At 44.0% G+C, this 15160-nt stretch overlaps 1 protein-coding gene and 1 non-coding gene across 2 annotated transcripts; one reads left to right on the forward strand and one right to left on the reverse strand.

Annotated features, from left to right (window-relative positions):
* Positions 1–1237: 1237 nt before the first annotated feature.
* Positions 1238–1319, forward strand: TRNAL-UAG (transfer RNA leucine (anticodon UAG)). Its single transcript has one exon. It is a non-coding gene; the product is annotated as a tRNA-Leu (tRNA).
* Positions 1320–1698: 379 nt separating this feature from the next.
* On the reverse strand, positions 1699–13067 carry LOC112992902 (putative short-chain dehydrogenase/reductase family 42E member 2). Its single transcript, XM_026116199.2, is given in 12 exon segments — positions 1699–2331; positions 2907–2980; positions 3698–3761; positions 4488–4553; positions 5564–5701; positions 7562–7644; positions 9177–9252; positions 10222–10340; positions 10991–11048; positions 12043–12138; positions 12677–12916; positions 12918–13067. Coding segments are annotated over 12 exon segments (1374 nt in total). The 5' UTR covers positions 13029–13067; the 3' UTR covers positions 1699–2082.
* Between the last annotated feature and the right edge of the window lie 2093 nt (positions 13068–15160).

Raw genomic sequence — 15160 nt, forward strand, 5'->3', positions numbered from 1 at the left:
AGTTCTTGAAAGGAAAACAGAAAGCACATCCCAGATAATATTAACTTTCAGAACAGTTTTGCTCTGGATTAGTTTGAAAATCCAGATGAATAATTGCCTGTAAATAATTTAATTTCCTGAACGATTTGTGCCTACATACTTCTGTTCCAGTCTTTTCTTATAGGGTAAATCCGTTGGGTCATAAGCCTTGTGTGAGCCATAAGGCAGGTGCACAATATACATGCATAAAGCTTCCTTGAGCACCAGTGCATGACTTCCTATGGGAAAAATAGCAAAGGTAGACATCATTTCTCTGTGTTAGTGTTTTAACTGCACAGCTGTTAGTCCTGAAGTTTTTAGCTCTCTCCAAAAAGAAATCAGACATTTCTTTGCTCAAGGCAGGCCTCTCGTAATAAGAGCATTCGACTTCCACTCACGGATGACAGCCCGGACTTGCTAAATCCAGCTCCCTCCCTGCAGTGGAAAGGCGCTGCTTGCCCCCTGCCCCAGCTCGGCAGGTAGGCAAAGCACCAAGCGCTGCAGGTGCGGGCGGCCCAGGCTGCCAGCTGCGCTTTGCACCAGCCTCGGCGGCTTCGTATCGACCAGCCAGGCCGGCACGAAGAGAAAGGGGCCTCCCGCGCTGGGCGGGAACGGTCCCGCTGGAGACGCGCTTGCGGGGCCAGGTCGGCGGCCCGCCGGGGAGGTCGGCGGCTCCGCAGAGCGGGGTGCGGCAGGACGCTGCCGTGGGGGCTAGGAGACCGCTGCCCCCCGGGCCCAGCGGGGAAGAGAGGAGGGCTCGGGCCATGCCCCGCGGCGCCCGCGAGGAGCCTCCCGGCAGCGCGGCCGCGGTCCTCGCGCGCCCGAGGCGGGGCAGCCGTCGCGCGGCAGGGCGCCCCTCTCAGCGCGGGGCAGCCGCGCCGCTCGCAGGGGGCGCTCGTGCGGCGGCCGTTGGGGTCAGGGGTCGCGGCGGGCAGCGGCCGCGCTGCGGCGGCGCCACCTGGCGGGGGCGGAGAGGCCGCGGGGCGCTCAGGCCGCGGGGCGCTCGGCGGGGCGCGGGGCGCTCCCGCAGGCCTCGAGCCGGCCGCGCTGCGGCGGGGGCCGCGCCGCTTGCGTCAGTGGCGCTTCCCCGGGAGTCGGCGGCGGCGCCGAAGGGCTTTGCGGGAGCGAGCGCTCAGGTGGAGCAGCGGGGCGGTGGGGGGAAAAAAGCCCACTCGCCACCCTCCTCATATGGGCCTCGCGGGCGGCTCAGCACCCAGGTGGTAGCGTGGCCGAGTGGTCTAAGGCGCTGGATTTAGGCTCCAGTCATTTCGATGGCGTGGGTTCGAATCCCACCGCTGCCAAGAAGTTTTGTCGCCGCCGCGGGGGCTCCTTTTCGCCGCCCCCGGGACCGAGGCGGCGGCGGGCTCGGCAGCGGGGCCGGCGCGCAGAGGGGCTCCGCGACGGAGCCCACGCCGGGCGAGGCGGGGCGGGGGGCGCCGCCGGGGCGGCGTGCGGAGGGGAAACGTTAAAACTGAAGGACCAACCGTGAGGCAGCGCCGGGGAAGGCGGCTCCGCGCCGCTACACGCCGACCGGCTTCGACTGGGGCGGGAAAGGGCGCCTTCAGCAGCTGCTCCCGCTTCCCGCGCCGCCCGGGGCAGCCTCGCCGCGGCGGGCCCGGCGCCGCCTGTCCAGGAGCCCGGGCGCCCGCCCTGGGGGTCCCACAGCACCGGACCGGGCGCAGCGGTTCCACGCACGTTTTATTTCCCGCCGCGCGCAGTGACACAGGCGATTCACCACACGCAGCGCGCGCCGCCCCCGCGCGGCCGTTACAGGCGCCGCGGCGCAGTGGCCGGCCCGGCCGCTCCTGGCGGCGCCCCCGCGGCCGCTCCGCCACCAGGTGTCCTGGTGCGAGACAAATAGATCCAGCAGTCGCGGCTCCCGTGCTTCAGTGATGGTCCTTGGCCTTCACGGTGATTTACTCCCTACGAACGGCTCCTGATACGCCAAAATTGTGTTCTTCGCTCTGGAAAGTAGCTGCCCGTTGAGCAGTGTGGCGATGGGAGCGAGCCGCGGTGCCATGACTGGCCGCGGCGCCGTGACTGACTGCGTGCCGGTTACGTGTGTCAGTGGTGTGTTTCTCTGAAAAAATGCAGAACTGAAAGGCCATCGAATCTTAAAGAAAGAAAGATCAAACTTAAACTAACCATTAAAGAAAGCAAAACTTTGAGGAAGGCGTGATGGTTCGGGGCTTCTGGTCTGGTTTTGATGTAGTGGTCCACAGAATCCGCAAACGCAAACTTCTCTGGGTTGTAGCCCAGCTGGTGCCGTGCCTTGTCTATGCGAAACGTGTGCGTTATGGAAATGTTCTGCACCTACAGGGGAAAACCACAGACATATGAATACACAGGAAACCTAACCAAAACTTGTAAATGGTGGTAAAGATCCAATCAGAGGAAAATTAAAAACATCATGTCCTACTGACATGTGTCACGTTGTTTTTCAAACCGTTCACCCAAGAGGAGGATCTTGAAAGCCCAAAGAGGAAGCAAAGGCTGCAAAGTAGAATCTTCTAGTCTTTAAAACATCCACAAAAAGTGTTCTGTACTCTTGTTTGTGTACTAAGGATGCAGATAAAAGCCTAAATATCTTCAAAAATTAGGTTGCATCTGGCCAGCCAAGGCCATAGAGGATACTGGGCCAAGGAAGGAAGGAACTGAAGCAGCCTCTCCCAAACTGCAAGCATAAGCTCTTATATTTCTTCTCAAAGTTATGGTAACAAACATGATGCATTGCCTAAAATGCATGTGGCACATACGTCCTTGGAAACTGGAGGCTGAAGAAGTGCTGGGGAAATGTATTTTCTGCTGACAAGCTCAAACTGTGCCTCAGTACTAACATGATGGGCATCCTGGGAGGATTAAGGAGCTGGTATAAACAGACACGTTACCTCATTTCTGGTCAGGAGAGGTGATAATTCAACAAATGGTTTCAGCATCAGATGAAGATATTCCATTATTATCGCTGCATAACAAAAGATCACTGCTTGAGGTAAGAATAGTAAACAGCTGTACTATCGTGACTTCAGCATATCTCACCCTGTATCCGACAGTGAGGGATAATCGCACGTCTTAGGGGCTCTGGGCACCATTACTAACGTTGACAGGACTACTTGCTTACAGAGTTGGGTTTAATCTCTCATGCTTTAGTCAGACTGAATCGGGGGTGTGTGTGAAAAGGTTTCAGGGCAGCGGTGGTATCATGGGACATCACAAAAATATGGTAACAGGCAAAGTTGGATGCTTAGCTGCACGTGGTGGTTGATTTTGGAGAGGGTGTTGGGTGTAGGAGAAGGAGAAATTAATCCATGTAAGTAAAGCAGACACTCTTCAGCATAGCTCGTGAATCAAAGAATTTTACATTTAACTTGCTATGTTTATAACATTAACTCCACAGAGTTATACATCTGGTAAGGATTTAAAATGCATGTTAGTGGGACTTAAAATAACCAGTCATTCTGGTTTTAGCACGCTGCATAGAGCTGAACTTCACCCCTAACCGTTGTATACTAGGTGAGCCCAAAGCTTTTTATACGCAGAAATAAAAATTATGCATATTATTTTAATACATGAAAATGAAAATTGTGGGGAAATTTAAAAAACATAATTAACAATTATATTGCACTAAGAAATGGGGGTAACGTGGGCAGCACAGACAGAAAAGTTAATAAAATATTTTTACCTGATGCATAAACTAAGGAAGTAGGAATACGTATCCACGGTTTACTGCAACCTAATCTTTCAAACTGAGAGAGATTAAAAAAAATAGTGATTAAAAAAAAAAAGAAGAGAGTAGAAACCTTAAACAAGTTTTAAAGTTTCAGCATAGAAGATATCTGTGGAAGTATTTACTGATAAAACAGAAAACTGCATCTTTGCTGTTACAGTTTAGCTTTTCTTTCTTTGGGAGTTTCCAGTCACATGCAAAAACTGTGTAATTTTCAAATGGCAGTCTACGGGAGAAATAATCCCTAGTCCCTCTCTGCCTTAAAAATAGGGGGAAAAAAAGGATTATAAAAATTGACCCAAGTATTGTGGTGCGCTGATACCTAATTTAACTTTGTGACATATTTAGGGTTTTGAGCCCATCACTAACAGCAAAATGATCTTTTGCAAATAATATATATTACAGATTAATAATTAGGATTTGTATTTTTTGTGCCCCCAAAACATCCACTGTTAACAGACGAATGCCCAAGAAGTGAAGATGCCATAGAGGCTATTTGAAGGAGGATACTGCTTCAGATGGGCCTTTGGTCTCAATGAAGACAGTCACCTCATGTTGTATTTTAGGTAGTCTTTGTTACAGCACAGATCGCACTGAATTTCAGGTGGGAATTAAGCCCACGTTCAGAACAGCAGTCTTACACCCAAAGCAAACATACCAAATACCTAGCATGCACACAAAAGCTGTAGTTGTATACCATCAAAGAAATTAATGTATTTAGAATTAAAGTATATATTGTACGTACTAGTGGAGTTAACCATTCAAAAAGGTTGAACTTTTCACCATCATTGATGAAATATACCTGACCACTCTGTTAAAGAGGTAGAGAAGCAACATGTTAGTAAAAATAATACTGCATAGATGTTGACTTCTTTTCTTTATCTCACCCCTTATAAATAGATTTAATAATTAAAAAATGATATAGCAATATAAAATGCACACAGATGTACATACAAATCCACAAACTACCTGCATTGTGTTCCAGTCGGTTTCCCTTCCATGTGCAATGAAATTGATAGAGAAGTGCTTTTTGTGATTAACATACTTTGCTATGAATTATTTATTACTGATGTGCCTGTAAAGAATGACTATACCAATTTTACTGAGATTACTGACTGCACTCAGGTGCCACATATAATTTGTGCTGTTAACTGTACTGAAATAGTGGAATGTGTTCTGCTCTCAGTCTAGTTAAGGCTCGCTGAAATCCACATGACTCCATCTGTGTAACCAAGGTGTAAGTTAGCTCTTCCCATTTTGCTTTTAGAGTTCTCAAAAAAGGAGTTTAATCTACTCTGAAAATCTTTCTAATATGCTTTTAAGGTTAGTTCTTCTTGGTCGGATAGAAAAGTGTATTTACAATGAGGAAAACAGTTGCGACTGCTTTTGAAATGAATGTGTGAAATCTCAGCTGTGCTGAGATGATAGCTCTTACATATGGTGTGGGAAGAACTGATTATCACAGTTCAGAATATTGAGTCTGGGTCTATGTACAGTGGGAATGGGATAAATTTTCCAGATTTCCAATTTTGTTTCTGACATATCAGATATTCTTTGCTCCTCTTCCAGAAATGGCAAATATAATATCACAAAAATGCAAAGGAGAGATCATCTTAAAGAAAATGAACTGAATCTTCCAACTACTAACACACTACACAGCCAGTGCTGCCTGGTACCATACTGTTAATGGCACATTTGTCAATCAAAAATACAGACAATACATGCTAAAGGACCATGACACAAACATTAATTACTGTCAGTGCAGTAACCCTGCTGGATCCACTGTATAATGAAGCTGTGGTGTTTTTATCGTTTACTTACAGCTATGTAGTTCTTTTCAGGAGTGAGAGCGTCAGCAGCTAGGATTTGGGCTTGTACAAGGTTCTCCACATGCACCCAGTTCATCTTAGCAGAAGGATCCCCAAACTTGAAGCTAAGTAGCCCTCTCTCAATATTCTTCTGTAGACACAAACAAACATAAAACCACAGCAAGCTGCATTTTTAAATGAGGTACACTACGCTTTCTCGTCCATCCAAATGTATTTTTTGTCTCCACTTAAAAAAAGACATGAATCAAGTAAAAAGAATCAAGAGAAGAATATATTATAACCAATTCTGTGAATCTGTGCTGAACAGTATAAGAAGTAATGGATGTAAATTGCAATGAGATACACTTAGGTTATCTAGTAGGGAAATGTTTCTGATAGGTAAGAATTAGGCTAGACTGCCTACAAGGGATTGCAGTCTCCATCACTGGATGATGTTAGAATGAATTAGACAGACATTTGTCAGAAATAGTCAAAATGTAATTGATCTTGTGCATGGGAGGTGGACTACATGGCCTCTCAAGGTCCTCTTTCAGTCCTGGTTTTCCTGTAATGCTGTCACTTGTAGCTGATATACCCACAAATGATTTTATAGCAATTCCCTTACACAGGTGTAGAAATGATTTTGTTCCAACAGTTCATCAGTACTATGATGTACCACACTGGTTTATGGGAAAATATGTTGGGAAGGTAGAAGACATTCTGCTGGAATGTGTCTTCCCTCCTAAACCCAAGTTTTTAAATTATACCTGGACTCAGGTGTCCAGCAATAAGTTCATCTCTCCCTACTAAATAATCCCTCGATAACGGGACTGAGGCAGATCAGAAGAGCAGCACTGCACAGTTTGCATTGCCCATATTTAGTCTGTAAATAAAAACATGATGTCTTTTTCCAAACTTGTCCATCTATCATCTTGCCTGAATCCTGTCTTTTAAGCACAGCACACCCTGAATTTCTAAAAATATACATCTATTTTAAGGCTGAGTAAAATGTTGTCTGGAAAGATAAAGTGGAGCTCTGAATGGATCAAAAGTATTCACAAAATTGGACCAAATTTAACAGTTTTGGCTGAAAAAAAAGGAAGGCAATGTAAAGAAGTATCACTTTTTATTTAATAGGTTCATTCTAGAAACTGCAAAATGTGTCAGTTGCACAGTGCTTTAAAATGGATTCATAATAAATAAGCTTAAAATTTTAAATGAAAATTTAAGCCAATATTTCTTTTGGGTATAAAGAACACATTTCCATTTTAACTAAAATGACATTTGCCATTTAAAAAATATTTTATTTAAAAGATGAAAAAATAGATTTCAGTTGACTTTAACAACATTCCCCACCTCAGCCACAAAACAAAAATAGCTATTATGTGGTAAGCTTTAATGTATTCTTTCATCAAAACTGTACGTAACTTTGTATTGTACTGATGCTTTTAGAATAACTGACTCGCATAACTCTGCAGGGATCATTTTCTAAACACTGTACTAACCCTACAATTTAACAGGGAGCAAGTGAAAAAAGAGTAAAACATGAGCACCTTAGCTGTTTGTCCTTTAGTAACCTATTGTACTAGAAGGTGCTTCTGACTCCTTAGCTTGTTTTATTGGATAGTGAAAGCTGTTAAGGGTTTAGACTGGAAATAAGATATTTTGCCCTATCTCTTTTCATTAATATTTTAAAACGTTTGGTTTAAGTTGCATGCAAACGGACAATTGAAATATCACAGATTGGCCCGAATCTTTATAATTACAGAAAGCATTAAACTGTAAAGCTGGACTTACATGTGCTTGTATTTCAAAAAAGGCTTTTTTAACATACTATGCATTCTTTACAGATACAATACAGTGCCTGTTTAAAAAGTCAGAATATCCTCAACAGACAATTGAATTGCTGCATTGTTGCCAGATAAGCAGGTCAGTCAGTTCATAACACGAATAACTGATGCTGTTGTGCACTTATAAAAAAATTCTGCTGACAAAAAATTCAAATACATACTGCTAGCCGTGGCAGGTGTCTTTGCTCTTCTGGTCCATAGATTCCTGGTGGGCGAAGAACACATGTATAGAATATACCACCTCCTAGAAGAATTTATAAGACCGTTCTTAAAGTGATTTTCATATGACTACATTATCAGTACTTTTTTTGGTTGTATGAAGGCTCTGCTTTAGGGAATTTACTCTGAAATAAGTTAATTTCACCAGCCTAAAAATAGTATTCACAGAGAAGTGCTGAATTAATAGTTGGATATTATGTTGGCAGAATCACAACATGCAGAATAACAAGATAAAAATCCAGAAAACTCCTGCCAGCAACACTCAAAGCCTTGACACTGTAGGACTCCTAGGAATTACTAGATATTTCAACACTTTTGTCTAACCAGTTATTTCTCTCTGTGCCAAAACAATCAACAGATACGCCAACTGTGATGATAGGTTTGCTGATGTGAACAAGTTATTGGTAAAAAAGTGGAATGAAACCAAGCTAATATTACATAAAATTACTGAAGGAAAGCAGTGACTCACAAGCAGTACAAGATAGAGCTGAAAGGCTCTTAACAGTAGGACATCCTGCTCCCACTGAAACTGCTGTAGAAGCTCTTGATAACTTCAGTGTGAGAACGTAATGACCATCATAAAATCCTTATCATTTCCAAAGTATATCAGTTATCTGGTTCATCATCTGCTAGTAATTGTTCTTAATAGTACAAGATCGTGATAACATGCACAATACTCAATCCTGCTATGGCACAGAATCAAAATGGGATGTTTGGAACAGTGGCTGATCAAAATATGACTGAATCATTTTAATTCTTTATACGGATAAGCTAGTGTAAGCCTCTGATTTCATTGAGAAATGCAGAACAGTACGTTGCTCCTAAAATTAGTGTCTTTGATGTGAAGAGCTGCTGACAGAAGAGGAAATAAGTAAAATCCCCCCCTCCTTTTTTTAAACAGAATAATCCTACTGGGATGAAACACACATCAATAACTTTACATCTCTCTATATTACTCTGCAAGTATCAAGTGAAGCAAGTCTTTTCGGTAGGTTGTCCACAGCTAATTTTAGCTCAGTATCGCTTGGTCACATGGAATCATGTTGCACTTTACATTAATTTGTTTTGCACTGGCAGTTATAGTATCTCACAGGTGAGCTTAAGTATTCAAGTGTATAACTGGCTCCCTCAACATGGAAAACTTTGGGAAGCACTAATAAATAATTCCAGGCTGTAGTATCAGGTGCCTTCTTCAGATTTTAATATATAACTCGGGGGGAGGGGGGGGGGAACAATTTAATCAGCATTCATGTTTTACTTATGTTGTGTAATAGTGACATTAAACACTTCTATTTTTCTCTAATTTAAAGCTGTCTTCATCTTTTCAATTAAGATAGTGAACTCAGTGCTACTACACCTGGCACTATGGGAGCTACAAACATTTAAAAGTGATTTTTAAGAGAAAATCTTACAGTTGGGAGAGTGGTAGGTAACTTTACTTCATATTTGCTGGACAATCTTGTCCAGTGAAGGACTGATATAAATTCATGCAGGATATTAGGGAGACAGAAGAAGAGGAATAAATTCCACTATGAATTCATGCTAACACAAAAATACCTGCTAGTGGAGTTCCATTAGCTGCTAGTACCATTTGTTCTGCAATTGATTTGGTTCTGGAATAATGATCAACATGCTACAGAGAAAAAGCAAATATGATGTTTTTATCTGTTCTTGAAATAACAGAGCAGAGAGGCATCTCTTCTCCATTAGTTTTTTTACAAAGCAGATGGCAACAAACACCTCAAAATTAAGAGGCTGTGGGGTATTATTTTAGGATAGAACACATACATATTGTTAAGGTAAGCAAGAATTTTTGTTTATGCAAATCCAGTTAATTAATTTTAGCCTATCTGAGAAGTTATAAATATATGTATGCTCTGAATGCTGCCAGGAATGTAACTGATCAGTACTTTGTAATCTGGATTTCTTTTTAAGGTAATGGAAGAGTCAGAAGCCAAGTTTTGAGAACATTATGATTCGTCTGAATTCTCCTGTTCACTTTCTTGTGGCACAGTCCCAGGGAAAATATTACTCAGTATTTTTTCTACCCATCTCTACTTCATGAAAAACTGAAGTAATGATGGAAAGAGGATGGAGAAAGGAGAAACACACGCACGCACATGCACGCACACGCACGCACACAATGCAAGGCAACCAGAACTACTTTCTGTTTTTTAATTAAATGCAATGTAGCCATATAAAAATAGCTGGCTTCCCCATATCAGCTCTATATTGAATATATATCCATCTTCAATAAGAGAGAAACAGATAAATTGTATGAATAAAGTGGTCAAAGAGGCACTAAGCCATATAACACAATCCCTATATTCAGGTGGAATTTTGTTGAAGTTAATGGGAAACTGTATGAGTTATTTTCTAAAATCAATGTTTTGATAGCAAATGAAAAATTCTGAAATTTACATAAAACTTGATGTGTTAAGGTTGCAAACAGCATCTACAAAGAGTGTGAAGAGCATTCTTTTTTCTTTCTTGGCACTAGATTCTGGCATCAGGGAAAATATAGTCATGAAAATTCCAGGATTTTTCAGAAACGAGCAAGTAAACAAAGAGGAAACATGAAAAAATAATGCAGCCAAAATACCTTTTCTATAGGGAAATATGGCACAGTTTCCTCATCACCATCTTCAATAGAAAGTCCTCCAAACACCACATTTACTGTACTGGTATATATCAATCTAGGGATGTTCCTTTGTTTGCAGGCTGTGACAACATATAAAGTAAATTAGTTGAGTTGAAACTGAAATATAGGGAGAGGAAAAAAAAAGTTTCTGTGAACTAGCAGTGGGTCTTTTCTAAGAAACTCACCAATCTTAACAAATCCTTCCATTTTATGATTATTTAACACGCAAAGCTTATTTAAATGGCAGATACCAATTGATAATCAAGTACTTTATCGTGTGGCATGTTCTAATTTAGATACTGTAAGCAGACACAGTGCCTCTGGGAGGGCTGGTACCACCACGTTGGGATGGGGCTTCAGCTCTAGGCAGGTAGGCTACTAGAAGCCTTTCTTCCTCAGAGGCTGCCCATTACCCGTACAAAGCTATTTTGATAGAAATAAGGCATACTGCTGCAAAATGCACATGGAAACAGTCACCTCCTTACATGCATGCAGATTCTTACAAGAGGTCAAACATGGTTATGAAAAGCTGAAGCAGCCAGTGCTACAGTGCTGGCTCTTGTATCACACCTTATGGCAGAATCAAACATAAAAGAAACAATCATGTTTCCCCATCTTCCGCCCAAAATGTAAAGTAACTGGTGAAAAACAGTGTATGCCAGTGTTTCTTTTCTAAGTGATATGTTTCGATATGCTATACCAACACCCATAGGCAAGGTTAAATACATACCATCAATGATGAATTTTGTTCCATCAATGTTTACAGTTTCAATCTCTTTTCTGTGAAGCTAGGAAAATAGAAAAATTCTGCATTTCTGAGTAGTAACACATTTTACATTCACTAGGTGGCTGTTTTAAGTGTCCCCAAACGAAGCAAGAATAAGAGCTTCGTGTTTTGTTTTTTAAAAAAGCTTGTTTAGACTGACATTTGAGACTTCAAGAAGTCAAATTATTACTTTTAACTACACTTGCATTTTTATTGTATTTTTGCAGACTAGCTAGCTTGAAGCAAAGAGAATCGTAATGCTTCTGAACACACATTTCCAGCGGTTACGCATCTTGCAGAAACATGTTAACTGTCCATGCTTCAGCAGCACTTCAGTGGCCAGTTGCCTGTACCTAGCGTAATTCTGTAAGTATGCACTGCTCAGTTGCAAAAATCTTTTAATGAGATATCTATCGCTAAGGTAATTGTTGAAGTTCTTTTTATTAAATAAGGTAAGAAGGGGGAATGTGTGTTTGTAACTTTAATCATACAAAATGTGTCTAAGAGCCCTAAATCAAGTACATCCTTACAGCATTTTATCTAAAATGGCAAACAATTAAGACTTGACATACAGCAGTTGTTATAATTTAGTTATAAATTTGTAATTTACTTCAGGCTTCACTCCTCCCAGGGACCTCAAAGCTAGGAGTTCAACATAAGAAGACTTAGGGAAAGATCAGGTTTTGTGGTGGGAACCCACCTACTTTGCCTCTCCTTCTGTCCTCTTGCTATCACAGAACCAGTTCCAGCTCAAAATCCCTCACAGGCTCTAATTGTTTAAGCCGCTAATTGTGAGGAAGTTATTTCACAACCAGAAAAACTGAACTATAGCCAGACTGCCCACAGTTAGAGCATCAGTTTGCACAGAGCAGTTCACCAAAACAGCACGGGCATGGACTCGTGCTCGCAGGATAATCTGAAGAGACAGAGTCTAGAGCAGTGTTACAGCACCACATCTCCCAGCCTAGCTCAGTGCAGAGAATCACACAGAAAATTAAAAGACTATTTGGACTCACTTGCTCTCTTCCTGACATTCCATATGAAGCTACATGAAAGACACAGTCAGCCCCTTCACAGGCTGCAAAAATGGCATCATAATCCCTGACATCTGCCTGTAATACATAGGAAAAGGTCTTTGGCCTTGAATTCAAAACTGTAGCTTAGCATTTTTAGCACAGAGGGAGTGATTATACATAGCTGTACTTACTGTGCATCCTGGGACTGAAAACCACACCAATTTTAATATTTGTTGATAGTAACAGATTTCTTCCACGGAACTCAAAGGACATTAAAAATATTCATTAAGCCTCATAATACCCCAATGAAATACAGAAGTATAATATTCATTTTACAAGTGAATAAGACACAGATGAGTCAAATGACTTGGTCATGAGGAGAATACTTTCAGAGTCAGGAAGAAAAAGAACTACTCTGTGCTATGCGTTAGAAATTTCATTGTTTCCTTCCATATTTATTTCAGATGCAAATTAAAGTCCAGCTGACCAAAAAAAGCATAGAATATGCAAACTTTTAAGAAGGTTCTTGACTTTTAAGAGTATTTGGATTCTGTGAAAGCTAGTAAGACTTTATGGAAAAAAAGGTGAATGAACTAATGTTATTTGACTATTGTGAAAATACAATTTATCATACCTGGATACACACTACTCCACTGGGAATTTCCCAGATAGGCTTGTTTGTGTCATACAGGACAACAGAAGCTCCGGAGTTGGCAAGAGCACATCCCAGCTTGTATCCAAAATAGCCTCCACCTCCTGTCACCACTGCTCTCATACTTTTTTCATTCAGTGCTCCAGCATTTCCACTGAGGTTAGAGTTAGAGGTCTGGTGCCAGGGTGTTGCTATCCCACTCAGTATAAGTTTTGTGTCATTCCTATGAAGTGAAATACCATCTTCTATTACCAGACACATGTAACAATTTCTTCTCCATGTTGAAAATTGCTCCATAGTGCTCCTGGATGCAGACAATTCCAGTAAGTTTCATATTAAAATTCTCTACTCGCAGCAGCAAAGTTTTACTTTAACATAACCTGTTTAAGAGAGAGAAAGATAAAGCATAACACTAGCTACAAAATTTCCAGGCTCCAAAGACTGCATTTAGAAGACCAATTTAAGTTTGCTGCTTAGATTGTTTGAGTTTGTTTAATAATACTTTTCGTATTATACAAACTTTAAATATTCGTTTTTATGAATTGGCCATTAAAACTTTGAGCATGTATTTCTATATTATAGCAAACATCCTGAAAACACATAACAATGTTTGTGTATTTTGGATTAACTATTTCCAAATGGTATCTAGAATAATAAAACACCAAGTTTCCCCTAACTCAGTGTACATGAATGAAGACTGTAATAATGGAACAGACGAAGAGTTTTATTTGCAGGAGAGAAATTGTTGCTTATGTGACAAGCATCTGGTGGTCTCTGTTCAGTTCACTGTGGTCTGTGTCACAAAAGCTCAGAGGTGGCTGTTAGGGGTCACATGTGGTGTAGAGCCTGTACCTGAATTTGAAATCTTAAACCGTCAGGGAAACACAAAAGATGAACAAATCACGTATGGTTTCCATGCTTAAAAGTGCAAATAAGACCAAGCAAAACAACAGGAGAGCAAAACCGCCCCTAGTGCAAAAAGATGTCAAATGCTTCTTCCTCTTGTCCCTGGATGATTGCTAAGAAAGATATATGATGTTTTCAACCCCACTCTAAGGATCAGTCAACAACTGACTGTAAATTAAGAATATACTGTTTTTATCACTGGCAGTGGTTGGAGTTGAGACATATGAGGCTTTCAGATGGGATGAAGCATTCCTGATTGCTTTATCTTTACTCCTTGTCAGAGGACAAGGCTATCGGATCTCTTACTTTTCAGGGCATCTAAAATTAAAACAAAATTGCCAAGTGAGAGAAAGAGAAAAATCGGATGAGTATATTAAGAAAAGTAATACTGAATCATTTATTTCTTAAACATAGAGGTTCTTCCTCACCCATCAAGTGTTCGTCACTGAAAGCAAAGCACTTCAGAGGCTGTGAGTATTAACTATTGCTGGAGTTACCCATACCACTTCTTTGGGCCTTAATGAAACATTAAAAGTTATCTGAGAGCCTACAGCATTCTGTGCATCTCACTTGCAAATTTGTCACGCAAAGCACCCGGTATTGAGGACGAAACACTGGAAGCCAAGCAGACTCGTGCTCCTGGCGGGGCCCGCTTCGGCGCCGCCCCCGAGCAGGAGCCACCCGCCGCTCCGGAGCCGGCTGCTTTCCTGCAAAGCGAGCGCCGGCAGGCGACGGCAAGGCTTTGCAGCGTGTCGCTTCAGGGGAGAGCCAGGGCGGCCCTCCCGCCCCGAGGGCGGCTCCCGGCGTTGGCAGAGCAGTGCCCCGTGCTTAGGGAACCGGTCCCGCTTCGGCTCTGCAGCCCCCGCTCGCTCCGACCCTGGGGGCTCACCCCCGCGCACCCCGCGCCGGCGGGCGGCAGGGCCCGGCGCAGCGCAGGGGCGGTGCCGCCCCGCCCACGGCCCCGCCCAGGCGCCCCTGACCGACCAATCCCCTCCCGGCAGCGTGTCGCCTCCGGCGCCTTGCTGGGCAGCCAGCCAATAGGGCCGCAGATGCAAATGAGCACCTCGCGGTGGGGGCGGCTGCGGCCGCTCGGCGGCCGTTGGCGCGGTTGGGCCCCTGCCCCGGCCCGGCCCGGCCGCCCCGCGCACCGGCGCCTCCCGGCCCCTCCTGCCGCCCGTGGCCGTGGCCGTGGCCGTGGCCGTGGCCGTGCTGGGCAGGGCCGGGGGCGCCGCAGCCCATGCAAACACTCGCGTCGCCCCGGCCGAGCCCGCTCGGCTCCTCGCGGGCGGGCGCTGCCCGCCGCCCCGTCTCGCCCCGTCCCGCGGACGGTGGGGGGAAGCGCGGGCGGAGCGGAGCCCCGGCGGGCCCGGCCGCCCCCCGCGCTGCGGGGCCTCCCGTGGGGGCCGCAGCGCCCCGGACCGCTGTGGCCCGCGGCGGCTCTCACCTGCGCGCCGCCCCGCATGCCGCCCGCCGCCGCCGCTCCCGCCAGCGCTCTCCGGGGAGGAAACGCCGCTGGTCGCCGGCCGGGGCCGGGGCCGGGGCCGGGGCCGGGGGGTGCGG

This window comes from Dromaius novaehollandiae, chromosome 14 (genome assembly GCF_036370855.1).
Source record: "Dromaius novaehollandiae isolate bDroNov1 chromosome 14, bDroNov1.hap1, whole genome shotgun sequence".
In the NCBI taxonomy this organism is placed as follows: Eukaryota; Metazoa; Chordata; class Aves; order Casuariiformes; family Dromaiidae; genus Dromaius; species Dromaius novaehollandiae.